We start from the raw sequence: 26020 nt of genomic DNA, 5'->3' as shown, positions 1-26020 counted from the left end.
TTTTTAAAACTTGCTTCTCCATACTGATAGAGGTTATTTATTCATTAACCTTTGTTCTGTCATACCTCCTTGAAAATATTCAGCTGTTCTTTGTGTTGTGTTGACAACCAAAAAGATTACTGAGACCATAGCTTTTTTTTATAGTTGATAGTATACTTGGTTGAGCTAAGGTAATGTAGGATGTACAATTTTTATTCTTTTGTGAATTCTGCCTTAATGTGTGCACTCCTCCAAACCAAAATGTGACCCTGAAGCACAAAACCAGTTATAAGTGATTTATGATCATCTGAAAGCTGAATAAATAAGCTTACCATTAATGTATGGTTTGTTAGGATCACCTTTGAAGTTGTCCAAATGAATTTCTTAGCAATGCATATTACCAATCAAAAATGTATGTTTTTATATATTTATGGTAGGAAATGTACAAAATATCTTCATGGAACATGATCTTTACTTAATATCCTAATGATTTTTTGCATAAAAGGAAAATCTATAATTTTGACCCATACAATGTTATTTTGGCTATTGCAAAAAAATATACCCTAGCGATTTAAGGCTTGGTTTTGTGGTCCAGGGTCACAAATGAAGGCAGTTTTTGGCCTCAAGCTATTTTTTCCAATCATATAGTAGTATGTAAATGTGTAAGGAAGTTGTCTTCTGCATATGCAGACTGTTAGGACTAACGAATTTCTAAAACCAGACCTCACATGTAAATCTGTCACCTGCGTAACTGGAATAGTGTTTCCAAAGTTTTAAATGTGTGATAGAAATGGTGAAAATTAAGAATTTGCAGTGACAATACGTGGGTATCATGATGTCAATTTTTTTATTTAAATAGAGCATAAGGATTTGTGCAGAGCCGTGAAGACATTGTTTTTTGTAAATATAACACTTAATGTGAAAAAATAAATAATAATAAAAAAATAGACTTTCAAGATGTTATCACTACAAAACAACTTAATTCTAAAATGTAGAAAGTGGTTATATGGATGTTACTAAATGACCATAAGGGCTGCCATAGAAAAAAGACTCTAGCTGGGGAACAATGTCATTCAAATGTTAATAACTGATATCATTACTGATATTATGATCCCAAAACATGAAGACTTGGATGTCCAGTTTTGATTGCTGCACAAAATAGTATCTTGTTCTTCTAGAAGAAGAATTTGATTGTGGCTGCAGTAACAGGCGTTGCCTGTTGTTGATCTGCTGTTGAATGCACTATTTGTTCAGAGAAAGGGGAACTGCTGGATGGCCTTAGTGAAAATAAGATGTGCGTGAGGGATTTTCTAGACAGATGTAACTTATTTATTTAAGTACAAGTTCACAATGTTGTATTAATACCTTGAGAAGAGACCTTAAATGTAATGTCATTTAAATTCAGAAATTGTCAAAAGAGTTGTAAAAAGGTTTTTTTAATGGGACTGCAAAAGGTAACTTTTTATCATTCCAAATAAAGTAGGGATAAAGTCAATGGAGAGCTATTGTTTTACATTATAAATTATATCTATGTAAAATCACTCCATATGTTTAAATCCATTTTTGTACAGATATCTATTTGTAAAAGTGGTACATTGAATAAAAAGAAAATGTTCAATAGACATTCATTCTTTTATATGTATTTTCCCCAATTTGACGATTTGGTTTTGGACTCTTGTGGTCCTTGTGAATGTTACTGAAGTGATTCCTATTTCTTTGCAGCTATCAGCTCATTTTTTTCTTATTTGTAGATTCAGTCATATCTAGGGATGCATCGATCTGATACACAATATGTTTTTTTTAGCTGGATCGGGTATCGGTCAGATGAGATGTATAGCACAGTAATGGTGGCAGCAACATATGATAGATAGGACTCTCATATATTGCTTCCTTCATTACTGTGCTATACAATTGGTTTATATTTATATATAAATGCATTTACATGTTTTCATGTATTTTACAATAGAAAGAGCAATGTAACATTTTACCAGATTTAGTCATACACTTATTCTCTTTTATTCATTCCTCACTAAATGATTAGATTTTATAAAATTGTGCACTCATGATTTTTCAAGAATAACCTTTACTAAATTATCTGCTAACCTAGTTTATAATAGTTTTTTTTTTATAGATTATGATTATATATTATATATTTAACACAAAAGAGTGACGATAAGAAGTATAGAAATTCTACATTGATTAAAAAAAACAAAAACGCTGGTATCGGATCGGAATCACCCGATACTTGGATCGGAACGCATCTGAAAAAAATTGTATCGTTGCATGCCTGGTCATATTAATGCATAAGCTGTAATCAAATTTACAAAGTTTAGCAACTGTTGCGATTATCTGAGGCCTAATTGATTCAGATTCATTGTTCTCATCATCCAACCCTGACATGATTTCTTTGAAATAACAATATACATGATCAGTTTTCTTCTATTGTTTGTAGCAGACACACAGTAGCACACATTGGACACTTATATAATGCATATTACCTTTTTTCTAGCAATGCCATACTACTACTTGCTTAGGGGTGTGGAATCTTTGATTGCTGGTTTTGGAAACACCACAAATTTTCAAACCAACACCCAAACGTTTTGAATACTTTTCCACTTATTTAGTAGTGAAATGATGATGGGGTTCTGTCTTTTTTTGAAGGCACGTATATGTTGTTTGTTTTGTGTTTAATAATGTGAATTGTAAATGACCGTTACATTATTTAATTCAACATCATTGTCTGAGATTCTTATTTTAACATGGCCTTTCATAACAATAAAATGGTTTTGTGATTAGATTTGATTTTGTTTTCAGTAGTTCATGTTTTGTATTGAATCATTTGCACTTGAATGGATTTCAAATATTTCTGTTGTCTGATTTAGTTTAGAATGTGTACTGTACATTTCTTATGATGTTTTGTGTTGCCAGAAATCTGGCTTTATCGATTCATTGTGATGAGTTCCATGAGCTAAAAAGATGCATATGGAGTTTATTGCTTTCAATCTCTGATCTTATCAGAAATACACATATGTTTTGTACATTGTACATTTGCTGCTTTTATTATCAAAAGTTGCGGATGAATAAAAATACATTAATTTGAGAACTACAAACTGTATGAGCTTGGTTATTTGACATTTAATCTTATATATTGTGCTTTTTATTTGAATGTTGTTTAATTACATTCACATTTATGCATTTAGCAGATACTTTAATCCAAAGCGATTTACGTGTGCAAGCTATACAATTTTATTTTACCAGTATGTGTGTTCCCTGGGAACTGAACCCACGACATTTTGCCCTGCTAACACAATAGTCTACCACTGAGCCACAGAAATTATTTGCAGCTTTAATTAATGTCATATTCCAAACATATTTTCAAACACCACTGCATTTCAAAGTTCTTGTTTATCAATCATTCATGGCTGATAATTCTTTCTTGCGCTAACATGATATTGCATGAACAATGGCATCAAAATTGTGCATAAAGTTATTTAGTCCTGTTGTTTTTCCCCCATAAATGAATATTCTGCATAAATATTTTAATCCCTCTGCAATAGGATGACAATTACTATACACACGCAGAGAATCAACCATTTCAATAACATATACAGTGCACAGTAGCTATATGAAGTCACACAGTAGTTATATTAGTAGAACATAGATATAAATTAATATAAATATGCCTTTGAAAGAATATAAAATAAAGATTTGAGATTTTGCATTGCTTTGAAATGACTTGTAAAGGATACAGTTTCACAGTGCTCCCTCTCTTTCTCACTCTCTCTGCAGTATGACAGTTTTTCTGTGCAGTACTTTTCCATTGTCAGCTTCCATTTGATTTGCATTCAGATGCATGGTAGGAATGGAGGTGACCGAGTGGAAAACTTTCCTGAAGATGAAAATGCGTGGGCGAATAAATGTTTTGAGCCAACCTCCACCTCGCACCTTTGTTTGGCAAAGCCCTGCAGGTTTTTAGGGTGTGTCAATCCTCTGTTTGATGTTTCCGAGAAAGATTAAAAACAGAAACATGTTCCAAGAATCTGTTCTGACAACGTTCCAAATATATGACAATCACAATCTACATGCTGCAAGCTCTTGAAACCAAGCTGATGCGATACATCCTGTGTTCACCTGCATGGGAGATTCAACATTCCTCGTCTAATCATAGGCATAATCTTGTCTAACCTTATCGCTATCCATATCTGGTTTGAACTACTTATCCATGAGCAAAAAAAAGTATTATGACAAGACTGTTGGACTTGGGAATGAAGAGAACCAATGCAGTACTGAGAAGTATTTTATGATATTTTACCTCTTCCGTACCACTCAACCTAACAGCATCTTATCAGACATAGAGCAGTTCTGTGAAAACGTATACCCGTTTATTTGCTCCTATATTTGGTTAATGTTACTATGACCTCTTTTTCTTTCTCTGCATTTCCTCCTGAGGCTGGTGCTGATACTACAGGCAGTGGAAAAGTACTGGCAAAACAATGCCGGGGGCTGCTCTTTGTTCTTTGTTGCAGCCGGACTCCAATAGTGAATAGTCTATTAGTTATTAGTCTAGAATAGTTTTGGACTGACTGCTTCATTTTTACTACTAAAGGCCATAAAGCTGTGGAAATTGCACTGGTAGCAGAATATGCCACTCCAGTTAATGCCCAATTCAAACAAAACAATGCACTTTGCATGCAAATAAGTTGCAAGCAAGGCTGATTGTAACTGTAATTCAGAAATAATATTTTAAAGTTTTACTTGTTGGAAATAAACTACCCCAGGTGAAAAAAACCTTCCATAATGTACATAAAAATGTATACTTAAGCACAATTTATTCGTATGTACTTTAGTATAACTAAATGTATTTGTGGCACACTATAAATTAGTATACTTAAAGTCTGTTAAATTGGAACAAATTTTGTACTAAATTAATTTTAGTTGTGCCAAAGCATTGCTTAAGTACAACTAAAGTTGTAATAAATATACTTGTTTGTGCAAAAGTGGAAATAGTGGAAATAGTTTAAGTATATTTCAGTACACTTTAAATATCCCTTCTTCTATTTAAGTTTTGAAATGCAGAATTCACTCAGCATAAACAAATGTATTTTGCTGACATTACAATTACACTTTAAGAGAGTTAAATGTGCATTAACAAACTGAGGTCATATCTTTTACTTTTAGTAACTTTAAAATGCACTGCAATGGCATTCAAAGTAAACTTGTGTGCTAATAAAATCATTGTCAAAATCATCTTTTAATGCAAAAACAATGACTCTTTAACGATTATGATTATATAACATAATTTATAGATTATTACTAAAATAAACTCTCTGATCAAGTACGTGAATGTCTTTCATCATTTCAAACTAACTTGCTATATGTTTACAACTTTACTTTTTGTAATAACTTTCCGTATATGTATGTAAAGCTGCTTTGCAACCATGCAAAATTGTGAAAAGCACTAATGTGAAGTGTGGTAAAAATGTGTGTGTGTGTGTGTGTGTGTGTGTTTATATATAGGTATATAAGGTAAAGGTCATAATTATAAAAAATTATGCGGGGCGTCGGACTGGGGGTAAAACCAGTACTGATTACCAGGGCCCCAAAGGAAGAAAGGGCCCTTGAAAGTCTGGAATATATTTTATTTACCTGGATATTTTCATGGGCGGGGCCATGGCGGACCATTAGGACTGCCTATGCATAGGGCCCGGATCTTGTGCAATGCCCCTGTTTGTATCTATACTATTTTTATACTCAACAAGTAGAATTGAAATACAGTGCATTATATCATAATATTTATCATAACAGGTCAAGAGAGGATTCAATAAAAAATAATTACTAAAGTATTACTTCAGTATTTAACAAATTCAAATGTCTTATTTGCAAATTGGTTTTACATTTGTGCTGCAGGCAAAAGTTACGTTTGGAAATTCTGGTAATTCTGGCCCTTACAGCACCTAGCAGAAACATAGTAGATGTTTCTTTCATTTTCTTTTATTTGCCCAAAAAGAAAGTCTCATAAAAGAATTACACAGCTTCATCTTAAAATAATTTCATTATTCTCAGATTTGAAATACATGGTGAGACTTGTGTATTTAGCTGGAATGAGTTTCTAGACTAAAGGTTTCTTCTGCAACACAGACTCCCAATAATCTGCACTCTAGTGGGTTCAGATGTTTCGCAAAAGTACAACAAAAATGGATTGTTAGTGAATTTCACAGTTTGTGAAAGTTAGGTGAGGAGAAACTGACTTATCCCAGGTAGCACTTATCAAGCCCCCTTTACTGAACATACTGTAGCTTATATTTAGGCCGACGTTAAAATCACATTATTACAATGCTTGAGACACTTTTAAGGAGCGAAGGAACCAACAAATATCAATAAACAGAATGTGAGGTGATTCATGTATGCTATTGAGTTATTTCATGTAGATGTTATATTTGCAGAAGCAATATTCTTACATGTACTGGCAGTAACAGGTCTCTGTACAAGTCTCCAGCAACAGCGGTGTAGCAGATCTATTCGGCCAAGACCAAATACATTAACATTGTCATGTACATTACCTACCAATCACTGACCTACATTTAGAATAGACATGTCTATCTGTTTTTAGTATACTTATCATAAAACAAATATATTTTAAATGCAATTAAGTATATTTATTTTTCACAAGGGTATCCAGATGTTTTTCAATTTTATTTCTCGGTAAAATGTATAATGATATGTAATGCAATGATATAATATTAATTCAGAGTGAGCGTACTTTAGTTTTTGGCCATGCATAGACAGTATTTACTTGACTGTACACTTTATAATGCATTTGCTTTTTTTATTTTTATTAAAGTTTTATTACTTTCTGAAAAGAGTGTATGTACAAGTAATGAAGTGAATGAAGAAGTAAACTTAAATTTACTAAAAAATGTGACTTTTGTAATTATATTCAGGTTATTTAATAATGTACTTTGAAAGTAAACTTTCAACGCATTGTTACAATGATCATTTTCTGCACACAGTTAAAAAATATTCATAAAGTATATTGAATTAAAGTGAAAAAAATATATATTTATAAAAATAAACAGAACTATCAATTCAAGTATCTATTTTTTTTATATATTCTTTTGAAAATATACTAAATTACAATTGTTTTAAAGTATGCTAAAAGTTGTAATGTGAAAATAGGCAAAAGCATGATGCTAATATACTTTTTATATGTTTAAAGATTTACATTTTTTGTTAGCATATTTGGAATGTACTTTTAAACCAGGGAATATTTTACAAAAACAATAAAGTATAAAAAATTTTTACACAAGGGTGACAGGACAAAAACATAAGTGAATAGGGAATTACAATATACAGATTGACAATTGTTTACACAGGTATATTAGAATAGACAGTTGTGTATGTACAGGTATATTATGTGCAAATTCGAAATGTAAACTAAGTATGTGTGTTAGATAAATAAGTATATAAGTGTATAAATGTTGTGTGTTCCACAATTATTGTCAAGTGTTCATTAGATGAATGGCCTGAAGGAAGAAACTGTTTCTGTGCCTGGCCGTTCTGGTACGTACTAGTGCTCTGTGGTGCCGACCAGATGGCAACAATTCAAAGAGGGAGTGTGCTGGATGTGAGGGGTCCAGAGTGATTTTGCCAGCCCTGTTGTTCACTCTGGTCAGTTCTTGGAGAGTAGGGAGGGTTGTACAGATTAGTCCTGTCCCTTTAAGAAGTTACTCCTAATGTCAGCTTGTTACCTGTCAGCACAAACTGTATCTTCCATCCTCTCGCACCATAATCAGGAAAGCACTGTGGTCAGATAAGACCAAAATGTAGCTCTTTGGTATTAACTCAACCCGCCGTGTTTGGAGGGAGAGAAATGCTGGCTATGACCCCAAGAACACCGTCCCTACAGTCAAGCACAGAGGTGGAAACATTATGCTTTACAGCTGTTTTTCTGCTAAGGGTATAGGAACACTTAACCACACTGAGGGGCAAATGTACAGGGCCATGTACTGAAAAATCATGACTAAGAACCTCCTTCCCTCAGCCAGAACACTGAAGATGGGTCATGGATGGGTCTTTCAGCATGACGATGACTTGAAAAATACTGCCAAGGCAACAAAGGAGTGGCTCAAGAAGAAGCACATTAATGTCATGGAGTGGCCTAGCCAGTCTCCAGACCTCAATTCTATAGAAAACCTGTGGAGGGAGCTGAAACTTAGAGTTGCCAACAACCTTAAGAAACCTTAAGGATTTAGAGAGAATCTGGAAAGTGGACCAAAATCCCTCCTGAGGTGTGTGCAAACCTGGTGACCAAATACAAGAAACGTCTTAGCTCTGTGCTTGCCAACAAGAGTTTCTGCACCAAGTACTAAGTCATGTATTGCTTGGGGATCAAATACTTATTTCACTCACTGAAATGCATATCAATTTCTAACCTTTATATAATGTGTTTTTTTTCTGGATTTTTTTGATTGGTATTCTGTCTATACATGTTAAATAAATAATAAATAAATATTTCTCCCACTGTATAAAAATGACAATTATCCTCAATATTAAAAGGTATTAATCATGCTTGTGGTCATAATAGAAAGTAGTTAACTGAATCATACAATGTGAACAATCCCTCTAAGACAACATCTCTGTCAAGCCTTAGGTGTAATGTAAACCTGTCACAAGTCATCACACACCAGGGCAGAGGCACATGGAAAACAGCATTGTTCAGTATCTCATATGATGAATCATACTGTTCTCCACCACAACCCACAGCAAAACAAACACAGATGACACGCATTCCCAAAATTCAATATAGATGGCCGATTAAGCACTTCCGCTGTGCAGGAGATTCCTCATCTAATGCAATAATTCCTAAAAATGGCATCTGAATGGAAAAGAGAAATATTTATGGATGCTGCATTAATCAAGAGGCTTTAGGAGTGAGTTCAGGACTGTGGTAACAGACCTCAAAGGATCCACACTGCCAAACCAGTTTAGCACAAGGTGCAGAACACATATTTAACTACTAAACGCTACTGAAATTACTATTTAAATTGACAGAAGTAAAGATGTATCATTTAACATCTGCTCTCGCTGCCTGCTTAACTGATGATGTTCAGCCCTTGACCAGTCATTACCATGAGTTCTCCTTCTTCTCATGCTTCTGTTTTTCTGCTCCAGTACCTTGGAAAGTTACATTGCTCCACAACCTTCAGGTCAACTTATTGTGTTATGTATTAAATCACCCTTTTGATTCTAACCATTAACTGTCCCTTTTAAGGTCTGTGTTCTCCAATGTATAATGTATGCAGCTGCATGCACCTTCTACACTTGTTATCTTTAGTGAAACCTGATGTATTGTACTGGAAAGATACTTCTAAAATAAGTAAATATAAAGTGTAGATTTCAGCTTCATCTTGCAAAAAAAAAGGTACATGATAAAAGCTATAGGGTGGAGGGTGTCACAGATCAAACTACAGAAACTGGGCGGGGCACGTTAACGCTAGAAGGGACAGACTTCATGGAAAATTACCATGATGTCTTTATATTTTTTCATCTCTCATCTCTCTCAACCGTCTAAGAATATTCTGAGAAATCTAAAGTTACACACACACACACACACACACACACACATATATATATAATGGTAAAGTACAAAAGTAATTGTGAAGTAATTGGGGAAGTATTATAAGTGATCATTTTAGTGCGTAAGATATGTGGTTCAGAACAGTACAGTGCCAGAATGCATAAAACAATAAAGCTATATATTTTGAATATATTTGACATTCTGAGGAGACTACCTGAGTTAACACAAGCAGGATATAACAGCTCCATTAAAACCAGTGTATCATTAGATCATCAGGTACTCAGACAAACATAAATGCAAATGACTTAGCTTAAAAATGAACTAGTTTATAAAACTTTAACTTTTCTGGAATAGTAATGAAGTAATTTATCTCAATGCAGCTATTCTGTTACAATATACTGAGATTTTTTTAAACAACACAATGTAATTTGGCCCTCATAATGTTTTGGCTCTCTAGTAGTTAAAGCATAAAACTGCTAGTTACTTGCAGAGAAATATTGTTTTTGTAATTATGTGAGTTTTACTTAGGCCATTTAACTGAGTCTATGAATCTGATGGTTTGAGGTATAGTGTGTACCCTCCCCTGCATATGATCGACCCCCACATCAAAATACATAACCAAAGAAAGTCAGATATCCCAAAAAAACTTTCTGCAGATTTAGTTCGTCTTGCTTCAACACACTTGTCAGTTATTTTCCAAGTAACCATGAAGACTTTAATTAGCTGGTTATTATTCAGGTGTGTGGGGTTGGAGCAAGGTTGAAGACCTCTGGCAAAAGTTCCCCTTCAGCTCATGATGCCGTTTCTCTGCTCCAGTAACTGTTATTTTATACCCCTCAACCCCCAGGCCACTTTACTGTGTTACGTATTAAAATGTCCTTTTGATTCTAATCAGTAGCAGTGCTATAAACATCATAGCGTTCTTACGATAATGCATTGTGTCATTTTATTTGCATGCACTTTGGTTCACTTCAGAACCCTTTGTGTGTAAACCAAATAAACAATCTCTTGAATATGTGTCCCTTTTAAATGAGAGAAAAGGGAGGAAATGTGGAACTGATGCAGTGATGACCTTTCTTACTTGTAGTCTTCAGAAATTTGTAAACATTTCATGTTCCATTGGAAAGTCAAATATTTCCATCACCTTTCCCCCTCTTTTCTCTCTCTCTTACTCAATTTCCCATACTTTTTTCACTTTGGCCTTCAGTATGTCTTAAAGGAACATCACAGCTTTTCTGTTCTGGAAAGAGAGAACATATAGTGTGTATCTGCAGAGACAAACTTTATTCTATATCCAGAGAGATCACCTGTCTGTCCAAGCTCATTAATTAATTTAAATAGTCTACAACACATTATTTATTTTTTTATCAGTCAAATAGGATTCAAAATCATTAAATCATAATGTATTCACAGAGTAGGCTATCACTTGGTTCAAATCTGGAACTAAAAATAACTAAGAGAGAAATGATGGCCATTACATAAAGAGATTGAGGAGATTGAGAGGTTGTAAATTCAGTGTTGCTAGTAATGAAAATTTCCACAGCAAAATCCACAGCAGTAGGCTATACTTGAATCAAACAATATGCCTCTGTGTTAGTGAGGTATGCTAAATTGCTTTAAACGTCAGTGCTAACAACAACACAGAAAACAGTCGGTGCATTTAGAACGTCTAAAGCTGGGTTTCATTTAGGATGTTCAGCTTAATGTTTACATTTCTTTGAGAAATGCAGAAACCTTTGTACTGCAGTTTCTGAATGGCTGTATTGTTTTGCTACACCATATGCAGGCTTCAAATCTTGTGTGATAAACTGAAAGGGACCGTACAGGTGTGGCTGGAAATAAGTTTTCATGAAAGTAGTAAACATAAAAAAAAGTGAATATCTGCGCTGTAATTTTCATTCACATTCATACACATAAAAGGACCTTCCTTCCCTCTCACCCCAAACCACATATAAATGGAACTGCATTCAATGGAGCTTAGATATGATTTGTTGAAAATATGTCTGACATGGGACACACATGCCATCTTGTGGTTTCAGTTAGAAACTTCAATTGAGACAAATAATGAACTGAGTGACAACTTGGAACAAACAAATGTACTCTCCAGTGCTTCTTTTCTTTCGGTTTTACATTGTAAAATGTAGCCTCCACCTGTGAAGTCAGTCGCAAACACCATGACTAAAATCATTGAGAATTAAGCACCATAGCTTTATCCAACAGCCTACTGAGAAAAACATTTACAACTCATCTGTGATGCTTGTTATGTTGTTGTCAAATCAAGCACAGTGAAGACCAAGAGAAGGGAGCATAACCTACCACAAGTAGGCTACAAAGAGTGAGTCTGGTCTTCTCAGACTAAGGCATACGTCCGCTGTTCTGTTACCTGCCCGACATAAAATGAACCTTTACCCTTGGACAAAACAGCTCTGAAAAAAGTTCCAATAGGATTTGCAATGGTCTGCATAACACGAGAGGCTTGTAAAGCACATTAGCAGTTAATTTTATTTAAGATTTATGTGTTGATGTTGTAAGACTACTTTTAAGACATTGTGACTGTATGAGAAAAAGATCTTTGAGGAATGCTGTGTCTAAAGCAATTAGACAGGAATCCTTGAGACAGCTGATCCTAATTTGGGCAAGCATTGCTGGTGTTATTTCTATGTCAACAAACTCTATTTAAAGTCAAACAGACTTATAAGGTTCAGTTATAAAATGTGATTTAACAAGCGTGAGTACTAAAATCAAACAAATAAACCCCAAAAAAAGAAGCCTGTGGGTATAATTTGATTAATTACAGTACATATAGTTTCAGTCAACCCAGACAGCAAGCAATTTCGGCCCAGGTCTGGCCCACATCTGGCCCACATGGATTTCATGCGGGCCAGATGTGGGCCGGATCTGGGCCAACACTATGTTGCTGTCTGGGAAGTCAGTGTACATTCACTCACTCACTCACACACTCACTCACTCAGTCACTCACTCATTTATTCTTTCATATTTGGAGTAATCAATTGCAACTGAATGGAAAAAAAAAGTTTAATGGTGTTTTTTTGTCATTTGAACATACAATTTCACTCTTTGAGGGTTCCAGTTTTTGTGTAAATGGCTTTGCAGAGCGCAAAACTCCAATCACTAAATTTAACAGCACATGAACATTGTCAGCTTAACTTGTGCACACATGTAGGGGGACAAACATATATGTACACAGGTGTCCAGTTACAGTACAGTACAGTGCACAATGACTTTTTGTCATCAACAACAAGCTGTTTTCCAACTCGCACACATGAACATACAGGAAAGAGTCCATTTGCTTCTGTTTTCATTTGTCTTATGTTGCAGTGAAGTCTTCATATCACTCCTTTCCCTTCTTAGCATCAGATGTCATTAGCTGAAGCCTAATCACTCTCCCATAGTGCTCTTGTCCCTTTGCTGTACAACTGGGGTATTTTTAGCTCTGAAACAACTGGACTCCTAAAAAAGGGTTAGAGGAACACTGCTATGTAAGGTATCCTGTCTGCTCTCTCTCATCCTATTACCAGCTCAATCCACCAACCACTCTTTGTCTGTGGTTAGGAGAGAAGGCAGAGAGTCAAGGGTTTGCCTGAAGAAAGCTGAATTTCAGAAGAAGGGCACGCAAACCGTCAGAAAGTACTCTTAAACCTGGTGGAGCTGCATGAAGAGCCACTGTTTCTTTTCAGAAAGGTCTTAAGTCATTAGTATAGACCATGCAGACCACCTGGATCCTGCTGCTTGCCTCTCTGGGTCTCTCTACCCTGGCTGGTGCTGAGAAAGGCCTGGAATTCCCACGTTATGATGGCAAAGATCGTGTCCTGGACATAAATGAGAAGAACTACCGCAAAGGCTTGAAGAAATACGACATGCTGTGCCTGTTCTACCACGCTCCTCCACCAACTGCAAAAGAGCTGCAGAAACAGTTACAAATGACTGAGTTAGTGCTAGAGGTAAGAGAGGAGAAGACATGAGTGAATGTATTATGTAAAATATAAGACTGAATGGACTTCAGAGGGTGTTATTTGGATTAAAAGCAACATGGAATTTCCTATAGACGTGCAGTAAACATGATTAAATGTTTTTAAATATATCATTTAAAATATTTCGTTTTTTAAATTACATTTTAATGAAAATGGGTTGAAAGTATGAAATGTAATAATAAAAATAAATGTAATATAATATAGGTTCAAATATATTTTTTGTAAGTAATATCAGTACTCTAGAGGCCCACAGGCTGCAGCTGACCGACATGTCTATCTTCACATCTCTTTTTCACTTAAGTATTTATCTGGATTAAAAAGTGGACATCATCAGTCACCATGTTAATCAGACTCTTAATGTTCAGGGCACCTGATAGCTTCTGAATGTGGGCTCGAGAAACTGCTCCTAGAGTACTGAATTTTAAAATTCAGCCATTTAATACTCGCATCATGATGAAAGCAGAACACTGTGGGTATTTATGGAATGAGAACACTTCTAAAATTAATCCATTTTTGTGTGTGTGGCCTCCTTAACTCTAAATTCATGGCTCACAGGTTCACTATCTAGACAACAATGCCAGTGTGACTCAGCGGTTCTCAACGTACTACTGATATTCTATAAAACATGCATACATGTATGAATAAACTAAGGTTATATGTATTTTATTAGACTTGATTTTGTTTTGTTTTGTTTTAGTTGACATTTTGAGCTTGAGCTAATAGTTAATAAAAAATATGACAAAAAACAAAATAACAAAAAATACAGATGTTACAGTGCTAACCATGATTTGTTTTTTCCACAGTTAGCTGCTCAAGTCCTGGAAGAAAAGGATATTGGCTTTGGAATGGTTGACTCCCAAAAAGATGCTAAGGTTGCCAAAAAATTAGGTGAGGTGAAAACTCATATGCAAAACTTATACAGGGTGTGATATCTGAACGAGAATCGTCATTGAAATGTTTATGCAGAAATGTAGACTGTGTAGAAATGCAGTGTAATTAATATTAAATTAACAGTAAAAACACAGAAAATAGTCATTTAAACTGAATTGCCAAAATTAAATAAATGTTTAAATGAAATTAAATATGTATGTAAAAAATACTGGTAAAAGTATAATTTTGGTCTCATGAAAAAGTGACAGAAGCAACAGTGCATTGCACTGACTATAGAGAGATACAAACATGACTATGATTTATCAATGATACAAAGCATGACCTTAAGACATCTTCTAAAATGCTCTGCAAACATCTCAGTAAAATAATTTTAGAACAACATCATTGTGTAAACAGAAATTTGCATAAACAAATGCTGATAGACTATACATTATGTATATTTGCTTGGACAGTGTACTACTTTACATTGCAATGATGAATGTCTATATGTTTCATTGGAAGGTCTGCACGAGGAAGGCAGCGTCTATGTCTTTAAGGAGGACCGAGTGATTGAATTTGATGGCCTGCTCACTGCAGACACTCTTGTGGAATTCCTTCTGGATGTAAAGAATCTGTATTAATTGTAAATCTAGACATCTAATTTGTTGTAGTGCTTTTATATGCCATTTTATTTCTCTCCCTCATGCTCCAGCTGTTGGACGATCCGGTTGAGATCATTGACAATGCTTTGGAGTTAAGGGCTTTTGACAATATGGAAGAAGACATCAAACTCATTGGTTTCTTCAAGAGTGGTGACTCTGAACGTAAGTATGTGCACGCAGACTATGAGGACCAGTTACATTCTTCAGCTGTGGTTATCAGATCTCTGTACTTTCCAAACCACTTTACATACCTCACAGTATGCAAAAAATTAATACCATGTAATAAATGTTAACACATTCATTTTTAAATGTCCTACATTCCAGTTATGTTTTTTAAATGCACGAAGAAACCTCTTGAGTATTGTAGGCTACTACTCTTTCAAGCTATAGTTGACATTTAAAGGTCATTTATTTCAAGTCACTGCTCTGGTAGGCTACACTGTCAAAAATAAAGTTCCAGTTGTGATCAAAATGGAATTTACAACTTTTGATTCAGTTTCCTTTTAATAAACAAACAAAAGCTATCTTTTTCTTTTTTTTTTCTCTGGTTTCCTCAGATTATCTTGCTTTCCAAGAGGCAGCTGAACAGTTTCAGCCTTTTATCAAATTTTTTGCCACTTTTGAGAAATCTGTGAGTATTGATTTATTTTATACTCTGTTTATGTTTAGAATATCTTGAGGCTATCATTGTACCATTATTTTCTTTTGGGGAGCGGAGAGTTCTCTACTGATGGCAGAAGTGTTGTGTTTCAGGTTGCAAAAGAGCTGACTCTGAAGATGAATGAGGTGGACTTCTATGAGCCCTTCATGGAGGAACCAGTCACTATTCCAGACAAACCACACTCAGAGGAAGAGCTGGTGGCCTTCATATCCGAACACAGGAGGTAATCAGTAAAAGCTTATCTAAGGATATTCTGAAGGATGGATAGACAGATATTTGACACTGATGTCAAAGTCATATTGATGACATATATTGACCTCCACAGACCAACTCTAAGAAAGCTCAGGGCAGAAGACATGTTTGAGACCTGGGTGAGCAATATTTTTAAATGAAAATGTTATGGAATTGTATGATTGTTATATTTTATATGACTATCATTATTTATTGCATGGCTTTCTGGAAAACTCTTTTGACTGGTCAGTTGCATGTCAGTTATTGGTTGTCATAAAAATGACTCAGATGACTTCACTATTAATATTATTATATTATATTACATTGGCTGTTTATATTGTCAATTATTGTTTTTCTAATAAGCATTTATTGAAACCCAAATCAATATTTTATGTCCACATTGCCAGATCACTAATTTATTGAGAGGCTATGTAATAAGCCGAACAGTAAAATGGCTAAATAAAGCATTGTTGCAGAGCAGATAAATAGCTGTGGATATCATAAAGCAATGACACACTGAAATAAAAGTTCTCTTTTGCAGGAAGATGATTTGAATGGAATCCACATTGTAGCCTTTGCAGAAGAAGAGGACCCTGGTATGTACAATTAATGCACATATTCATTCCTTATAAAGCCAAATACTATTCATTTGGTGTGAGCAACATCAAAAGGATTTGACCTTGAATATGATTTTCAGATGGTTTTGAATTCTTGGAGATTTTGAAGGAAGTGGCAAGAGACAACACACACAATCCAGACCTGAGTATTGTGTGGATTGACCCAGACAACTTCCCACTGGTGACTAAAATAAGTCTGGATAGATGCATGACAATATTTTGAATCACTAATACTGTGATGACAAAAACCGGAAGAAAAAATCTTTCTTCGGTTGAACCCCTCTTTATATTTCCTGTCTTAGCTCATTCCTTACTGGGAGAAGACCTTCAAGGTTGACCTCTTCAGACCACAGATTGGTGTAGTTAATGTTACAGATGTAAGTGCACTACTTTCATTTTTTAACCAGATCCGCTGAATTCATTTTGAAAGCCCTCTTTCTCATGCTTGGATTTGTCCCACTGCCATGGCCTCTATGACAGGCGGACAGTGTCTGGTTGGAGATACCTGATGATGATGAGCTGCCTTCACCTGAAGAGCTGGAAAACTGGATAGAAGATGTGCTCTCTGGAACAGTGAATACAGAGGATGATGATGATGACGACAATGACGACGATGATGATGACAATGATGATGACGATGATGATGATGACGAAGATGATGATGATGATGATGATGATGAATGATTCATATACTGTGAAGCTCAAAGAAATCTGCTAAAAAGAACTTTCTTTTACAGCAAAATCGTCATGTACATTATGTACACTGCAGAGTTATCCTAATGTTAAATTGAAATTATACAAATCAAAGAAGTCTCTTATTTATTTAGGTGAAAATAATTTATTTTATTCACTTTTAAACTGGGGGAGTCAAATGAAATTCAGCAGAGCAATTTTGTCACTGCATCAATCATTATTCTCCTGTACATTTTCTACTGTAATCATTCACACAAGACAATAAAACTTTACAACAGGTTTAGGAAGCGTGTTCCTATTAAATATGTGAGGCTTCATGGGTTTTCATATTAATATGATTTGACACAAATCTGCTGAACAGACTGCTCAGCTAAGCACACCAATCCCAGAGCTTTTGATACTAAAAGCTGATTCTTCTAAAAAAACTAAAGTAGTTATGGACTGACTTGTGTAAGCAGAGTCAATCAGTAATCCAGTGCAATGACATTAACAAGCATTTTCAGGGAAAAGAAAATCCTCTCCATGTCAAAATGACAGGAAGGCAACATGAGCATTATAACAGGTGGGAACCACAGATGTAGCAAGGGACTCGTTGAAGATGAATGTAAATAAACCTGCAAGCCAATCAGCGCAGGATCTCAGAAAATGACCAGAAATAGGCCTAGCATCAGGGTCAGATGCTTTTCTGATCTTCACTCGCTTCAGCGCCCTTCGATCCTCGTCCTTCTAGACATCCTGCGCTGTATTTAATGAGGACATAACCTGACAAACTCTGATGTGCTGATAGTACGTCAGAATTTGAATTAGTTTCATATTTTTCTTCTTCCATATAAACTTTATAGAAACATACTGTGGATTTTGTGAACAGTGTCTGTTTAAGAATTTGGTTCTTATCTAATTTGTTCAATTAATATAAATATAAATATAAAATATAAATCCTCTTCAAAGCACAGGGCCCGGTGTCACCACACCAGTTGTATGACCCTAAGGACAGCCCTGGACATAAAGGTATATTTTACTTCAAATGTTTTTAATTGGTATTTTGTGTGACAATACAGATTGAAATAATGATAACAAGGTGAACAGGATATTGTCTGTTATTAATCCCTTCCACAATCCCCCCATTCATATTAACATGGACAGAAAAAAAGTAAATTAAATAAATAAACAATAACAAATTAAATTATATATATATATATATATATATATATATATATATATATATATATATATATATATATATATATATATTAATAAGTATATAAGTAATAACAACAACAACAACAAAAAACCCTTCTAACAGATGACAAACATTACATGTTGCCAGTTACTGGTGCACAAGGTCAGTCCTTTAATATAGTCCTAAAAGGGATCCCAAGTCCTATACAAAGATTTAGGTGAACCAGAGAGTAAACATCTTAACTTGTCTTAAAAAACTTAAAAAAGTCCTGTTGCATGCAGAGAGGGGAGAGCAGTCCCTGAGGTAAAACAGTTGAACCAAAAATTTGGTAATAGCATAACAAGGAATTTATAATATTTTTTTTTGTAGACCAGTCATTTTTAACAGGAAAGGAGGGAGAAAAAAACCCATTTTGTTTTCACTAAATTGTTATGGGCTACCCCAAGTACATGGCTTAATTTGTGCTGGAACAAGTCAGATCTTTGGTCACAAAGACCAGAGATTGTTGTGGACTTCAGGAAACAGACCAGAGAACACCATCAATGAGAGAGTAAAACACTTTAATTATTTTGGTTCATCAGTGTCTATTCTCTTGAGCAAATTCATAATTAGATCCTCAGATCATTCTACACATGGACTGAAAAGAGCATCCTTTCTAGCTCTATTATTATTTGGTTTGGTTACAGTACTGCTGCAAACCACAAAGCACTGCAGAAAGTAGCGCAAGCATCCCAGCACATTGTTGAAGAAGCGCTTCCTTCCTTCCAGGACATCTACAACATGTGCTGTGTGAGGAAAGTTCAGATGATCATCAAAGATTCTCACCACCCTAGTCATGGACTCCTCTCATTGCTACCGTCAGACAGACAGTACAGAAACATGGACAACTGATCACGCACTGTCTGAGAAAACTGGGATCACGCGAGTGAAAGCGCTTCTGGTGTGTGTTATTCAGCATGATTCCACTTATCCCGTCTTGACTAACTGCAAGCTAATCTATAACAGATTGTATTTGGAGGCTAATTTTGTTCTACGATGAGCTTGGTTACCATTGATTAGGCATGATTACTTGCTTCAGAGCCCTCTCAAACTCATCCTCAAAGACAGTGATAACATCATGTCATGTCAGGCCTACCTGCTTCACAGTGTTACTAGCAAATAACTAGTTACATGTAACTGAATTACATCATTTAATTAATAAATAAATGTAACTGTAATCATGCAATTGTATTACATTTATTTATGAAAATTGTAATTATTACAAAGAGGCTACATCTGAATATTTTCACACACATACAGAACTGATCAATGTCTTTCCCAAACTTCATCGACTGCTGTAAAGTATGAGACACCAATGTTTCAGGAGTCTTGAAGGCAGAATGGGACACATGCTTACTTGCTAACTGTTTTAGTACCTAGATGGGATGGGATGCAGTAAAGTCTGAATTTGTGGTGCATGACCACATTTTAAAATTTTATTATTGTAATCTTAATTCAAGTGAAGAAGGATTTTGAAAGTCTGAAAGTAATTAGTGTTGAGCACTCCTATAAGATTAGGCCTAACTCTGCCTGTTTTAAACGTCTGAAAATGATTAACAGTTCAAAACATTCACTAGAAAGTTATAAAAGTAATCAAAGGTAACCAAAAGTAATCAGATACATTACATTAATAAAGTAATTTAAATAGTTACACTACTTATTACAATAATATTTAAATAGGGTAACCTGTAATCTGTAACCTACTAAAATACATAATACAAATTGCTTTTCTGGCCTTCTAATAACCATATTCTCACAATAATGTTATAAATGTTTTTTTATTTAACACCACAACTCACAAGCTTTGCTTAAATGTGTTTATTGATTAGAGGATCAGTATTGAGAAGAGATTAAAGTTAAACATTTTGCCAAGATAAGAGCAGAAAATGTAATTATAGTGCAGTCAAAGTAACCGTTGAGCAGGATGACTCCATGTGATCTCACAGGTCTTTAGCACAAATATAACCCATTGAGGTTGAACAGCTTATATCATTCCAGCAACGGTTAGCTGTAGGGTGGAAAAATGAAATAAGTTATTCTGATCATTATAGTGGTGTTAGAAAATTATGAATTTTTTTTTTTTACTTGTAAATATGAAATTATAGAATTGTAAATAATCACTGAAAGCAGAAACCACACTGCATTCTTACAGGTCCAGTTGATCTCTCCACAGTTCTCAGTATTCAGATTGTTAGGTTCATTAGAGCACCAGCTGGTGTAGTCATATGGAGTCCCATCACTCCACAACCACTGTCCTTCCTAAAGAGCAAAAACAGTTATTATAAGAGTGCACTACTCATACTCCATAAAGAAGGTCATTTAATCTGACTTTGAAGAAGTCAAACCATCTTCATTAGAAATTTTAGTTATAAAATGTTATTATAAACAAGCAAAAAAGCCTCATTAGACCACACGATTTAACTTACTTGCACACCATCATGAGCACCAAGCCAACAACGTGTGGAAGAAGAAGGTATCAGACTCAGCAGAAAATCGTTTTCAGGTTTTACTGTGCACAGACGCCAGATTTGCATCCAGACTTTGGCAGTTTTTCTAAAGAGAGAGATTTTTTTTTTAATTGTCAATACAATATATATAATTAAATATATATAATTAATTTTTTTTAGCAAAATTGATAAATTAATTAACATTTGAAGTCCTTATCTAACAAAATATGTTGTAAAGTAATTTTACCTTTAAAATTACAAAAAATCTTATTGTTGTAACTAACAATTTACCTCTGCTGTGATCCAGTTAACCCCCTGAGAGAAGAACTTGTAGCATTGGACTCCAAAATTTGTCCATCCAAAGGGGCATTTTTCATCTACATCAACTGTATCCAGTAAATAAATGTTAATCTTCATGTTAATCATTACTCTTATTATTATGCAAATAGACAGAATAATGTATATTCATCAGAACAATGTATATTTCTTTATATCCCTCTACACAAAATGCAAATGATTTGGCAGAACAAGCTTTTAAAATAGAATAATGAGGATTTATTTAAATAAATGTCTTGGTTACCATCTGCATTCCCCATGGAGAACACAATGAACAGAAGCAGAAGATTTCTCAGCATTGCCATTATGAACCTGAAAATGAATAAGCAGCAAAAGTTGATCTGCACTCATGTGCTGCAATATATTTTAAAGACAAAGTTATTTATTAGGTCTCTTTGTTAAAAACTCACCTTGGTTTTCAGATCGTTCCCTTTAGAAATCTCAGAGGAAGATTTTGTGAAGTTCCAGAAAGAGCCCTGCTTTTATACTTTACTTGAAGTCAAGTGTGTATACCGTAAGTCACAAGGACGACACGGAATGTGATTGTTTGAACTATGGACATGTGTACACAATCCAAATCCAAACATAAGAGAATGGATTAAGATGAGCCTGTCACAAATACAGTATTATCTTAATCAAATATTTATTTTATATATAGTGAAATTAAACATAAACCATGAGGGAAATTCTCTCCCCATATTTGTTCAAAGAGGATTTGAATAGCAAGGTGAAAAAATAAATAAAAATGAATTAGCATAAATACAAAATTATAGTCCATTTCTTATATACTGTAAACATTTCGGAAACATCCAGTGCTCTTTTGCTGTTTGTGAAATGTGCCCCTTTCAGACTTTTGTATGGTGGCTGAGAGAGATCAATGCATTGCAAATAGAAAGAGCACTTGCAAATTAAAAAAACAACTTCATCAATTTGACAACACACATGCTGCAAATGCTCACAACAAAACCAAATAAATAAACACACTGCAAAAAAAAGAAACGTGCTGCAAATACTCACAACACAACCAATGAAACGCGCTGCAAATACAAATGAATAAAAAAAAGCAAAAAAAAAAGAGCTGCAAATACTCACAACAAATAAAGAAAAACGCTGCAAATAGAAATAAAAACAAACACTTACAAATTAAGAAAGCAGCTTAATAAATTTTCAAATGGTCTCAATGCAACCAAATAAAGAAACGCACTGCAAATAAAATACTTTATTTGTTTGTGTTGTGCGTATTTGCAGCACATGTGCTGTCCGACTGATGAAGTTGTTTTCTTGATTTGCTGGTGCTTTTTTTATGTGCATGTGTTTTCTGAAGTTGCAGCGCGTTGAGCTCTCCCGGCCACCGTACTTTTGTTCATCTATATCTGCTTGTATGTTAATTTGTGACATAATGAATACTATTTCCAGGTCCAAAAGTTTCCATTCAATTTCAGGTCATAAAACTATCTCAGCAGTCATTCAGAAGCAGCATTATCCATTTCTTGCACACCTTAAGATTTTAAAAACTCTTAAAAAGTCTTAGAGCTTGTGTCATTTATTTATCAATTCATTACCATCATCATGATTTTTGACAAGTGTGTTGATAACTCGACTTAAAAAAAAAACTATTTGTTTCAACTTAAAAAAAGGTGTTAGTGCTACCTTCAAATTTTGAATGTAGTCAGTTTAAATATTCAAGATTTCATATAGCACAAAAAAATTTAAATATGTTGATTCTTAATCAAGCGGTTCAAGTTAATAATAATAATAATAATAATATAAATAATAATAATAATTATTATTATTTCTATTTTACATAGCTTATTTAATGTTTAAGTGATTGTGTGCTGACACTGTAGATCTTTCAAATATTACTCAATAGAATATTTTAATGGAATTGTGAGAGTTTTTACAAATAAATGTCTCGTTTACCTTCTGCATTCCCCATGGAGAACACAATGAAAAGAAGAAAGAAGACTTCTCAGCACTGGCATTATGAACCTAAAAATAATAAGCAGCAAAAGTTAATTTTTCTGCACTCATATACAGCACACCCTGGATTCTCAGTGTATTTTATTATTTATTTATATTTTTGCTTTGATTATAGGACAGTTAGTTGACAGGAAGCATATTAGAATGATTTCTGAAGGATCATGCGAAACTGAAGACCGGAGTAATAGTTGATGAAAATTTAGCTTTGCTTCACAGAAATAAATAATATTTTAAAGTATATGTAAAATAGAAAACCATTATTTAAACTGCAGTAATATTTCACAATATTATTTTTTTTCTGTGTCTTTAATCAAATAAATGCAGCCCTGATGAGCAGAAGAAACTTCTTTAAAAAGCTAACTGATCCCAAACATTTGAATAGCAGTGTATATAATAAACTCAATATTTATAAGTTGCATTTAAAAAAAAATATATATATTTCTTCCCTGTTGTTTTTTTATTTTATTTTATTTTATGTGTTTATCAGGATATCTTTATATGAATGATAAAAAAAGTTTAAACTAAATAATCATGACAAATAATACTGTAAATATCAAAAGATATAATCTAAAAGCATCTCTCTCTTTGGAAGTGTAGTTTGTTTGTACAATAGAAAGAAAAAGAGAAAAGGTGTTCACATGAAAACCAGCAAGACCAACAAAACTTTATTAATTCTAGTAGTGATCCATGACAGTCTGATAATAGAGATAATATTATTTGTTCAAGTCAATATTTAAAGACTATTTTAATTATTAAAATATTTGCAAAATGTACTCACATGCAAGGTTTCTGTCCTCGATCCAAAGGTTTTTGCCAGAATCAAATGAAGGTTTTGTGAAAATTCAAACGAGGCTTGGTTGGTTTCAATAAGTGTATTTTTAACAAAATGGAAAGTATGTCTAGTCAAGGCCATCTGATTGAAAAGTTCAAAAGCAAAAGGTTTTATTTCATGTCAAATCAACCAAATTTCAGAATTGACCTCAGGTGAAATGTTTGATTTGGTGAATATTTGTTTTATGAAGAAAGACAAACATTAATAGTCACGAAAGCTATCCAATGTGGGAGAGACGGTGTTCAAAAGGACAATTTGGGAAGTCTAATAAAAAAATTGTTGCATTATATTCCAAAGGAGGTGGCAAAATTTATTTATTTATTTTATTTTTTATTTTCCCCAAAGTTTTCATGCCTGATAAGCAAGGCAATAAGCAATAAATAAGCAAACCAACAAGGAACCTAAACTCTACCAGACAAGTATGTTGACAACAAACAAAAAACAAACATTAGTTTCAACTAAAAAAAGGTGTAAGTGCTACCTTAAAATTTTGAATGCATTCCCCATGGAGAACACAATGAAAAGAAGAAGAAGACCTCTCAGCATGATGAAACTAAAAATAATAAGCAGCAAAAGTTAATTTTTCTGCACTCATATACAGCACACCGTGGATTCTCAGTGTATTTTTATTTATTTTATTTTTAAAGTTTGCTTTTCTTTTTAATGTTTTATTTATCGAAGAATTCTACAAAAAGTGTCACAGGTTCCAAAAAAATATTAAGCAGCACAACTGTTTCCAACATTGATAATAAATCAGCACATTAGAATGATTTCTGAAGGATCATGCGAAACTGAAGACCGGAGTAATAGTTGATGAAAATTTTGCTTTGCATCACAGAAACAAATAATATTTTGAAGTATATGTAAAATAGAAAACTATTATTTTAAACTGCAGTTATATTTCACAATATTACATTTTTTACTGTGTCTTTAATCAAATAAATGCAACCCTGATGAGCAGAAGAAACTTCTTTATAAAGCTAACTGATCCCAAACATTTGAATTGCCATGTATATAATAAACTCAATATGTATAAGGTGCATTTAAAAAACAAAATTATATTTCTTCCCTGTTGTTGTTGTTTTTTTATTTTATTTTATGTGTTTATCAGGATATCTTTATATGAATGATAAAAAAATGTTTAAACTAATTGTTGTGAAAACTTAAAATATACACAAAAAAATATATATATTATGTTTGTTAGAAGAAACAAGTTAAAGTTTGTTTCTGTTGTTTTTTTCAACTGGCAGCCTTTTTTACATTTCTGTTGTGTGAAATAAATAATTCACCCCTAAAAAGAAATAAGGTCATACAGCTTTAGAAAAACACATACTGTACACATTATAATAAATATCAAAACGATATAATCTAAAAACATTTCTCTCTTTGGAGGTGTGGTCTGTTTGTACAATAGAAAGAAACACAGTAAAGGTGGTCACGGGAAGCCAGCAAGACCAACAAAACTTTACTTATGCTAGTAGTGAATCATGACAATCACTGATAATAGAGATAATATTATTTGTTCAAGTCAACATTTAAAGACTATTTTAATTATCTAAATATTTTTTAAATGTATTTGCATAAAATTCAATTGAGGCTTGGTTGGTTTCTGTAAGTGTATTTTTACCAAAATGAAAAGTATGTCTAACCTGTTCTTTGGGGAAATCGTGGCCTAGTGGTTAGAGAGTTTGACTCCTAATCCTTGGGGTTGTGGGTTTGAATCTTGGGCCGGCAATAACATGACTTAGGTGCCCTTGAGCAAGTGCCCTTGAACCCCCAACTGCTCCCCGGGCGCCACAGAATAAATGGCTGCCCACTGCTCTGGGTGTGTGTTCACTGTGAGTGTGTGTGTTTTCACTGCTGTGTGTGTGCACTTTGGATGGGTTAAATGCAGAGCATGAATTCTGAGTATGGGTCACCATAC

At 34.0% G+C, this 26020-nt stretch overlaps 1 protein-coding gene and 1 pseudogene across 1 annotated transcript; one reads left to right on the top strand and one right to left on the bottom strand.

The window, feature by feature from the left end:
* The first annotated feature begins 13174 nt into the window (after positions 1 to 13174).
* On the top strand, positions 13175 to 17569 carry LOC113109337 (calsequestrin-2-like). The gene is made up of 11 exons (XM_026272953.1): positions 13175 to 13518; positions 14352 to 14436; positions 14941 to 15041; positions 15131 to 15242; positions 15638 to 15711; positions 15834 to 15964; positions 16067 to 16112; positions 16514 to 16568; positions 16670 to 16770; positions 16892 to 16966; positions 17070 to 17569. Exons 1-11 carry the CDS (start codon positions 13282 to 13284, stop codon positions 17271 to 17273), a joined length of 1221 nt encoding a protein of 406 aa, XP_026128738.1. The 5' UTR covers positions 13175 to 13281; the 3' UTR covers positions 17274 to 17569.
* A 2815-nt stretch (positions 17570 to 20384) lies between these two features.
* Positions 20385 to 21736, bottom strand: LOC113109335 (ladderlectin-like; annotated as a pseudogene).
* Between the last annotated feature and the right edge of the window lie 4284 nt (positions 21737 to 26020).

The sequence above is a fragment of the Carassius auratus genome, chromosome 9 (assembly GCF_003368295.1).
Source record: "Carassius auratus strain Wakin chromosome 9, ASM336829v1, whole genome shotgun sequence".
In the NCBI taxonomy this organism is placed as follows: domain Eukaryota; kingdom Metazoa; phylum Chordata; class Actinopteri; order Cypriniformes; family Cyprinidae; genus Carassius; species Carassius auratus.
Note: the sequence above shows the minus strand (reverse complement) of the source record. Positions and strands in the feature narration are given on the sequence as shown.

Coding starts and splice junctions, on each gene's coding strand:
- LOC113109337 (XM_026272953.1), top strand. CDS start 13,282: ATGCAGACCACCTGGATCCTGCTGCTTGCCTCTCTGGGTCTCTCTACC. Junction 15,712..15,833: donor TTGCCACTTTTGAGAAATCT/GTGAGTATTGAT, acceptor GTTGTGTTTCAG/GTTGCAAAAGAGCTGACTCT. Junction 16,113..16,513: donor AAGACATGTTTGAGACCTGG/GTGAGCAATATT, acceptor TCTCTTTTGCAG/GAAGATGATTTGAATGGAAT.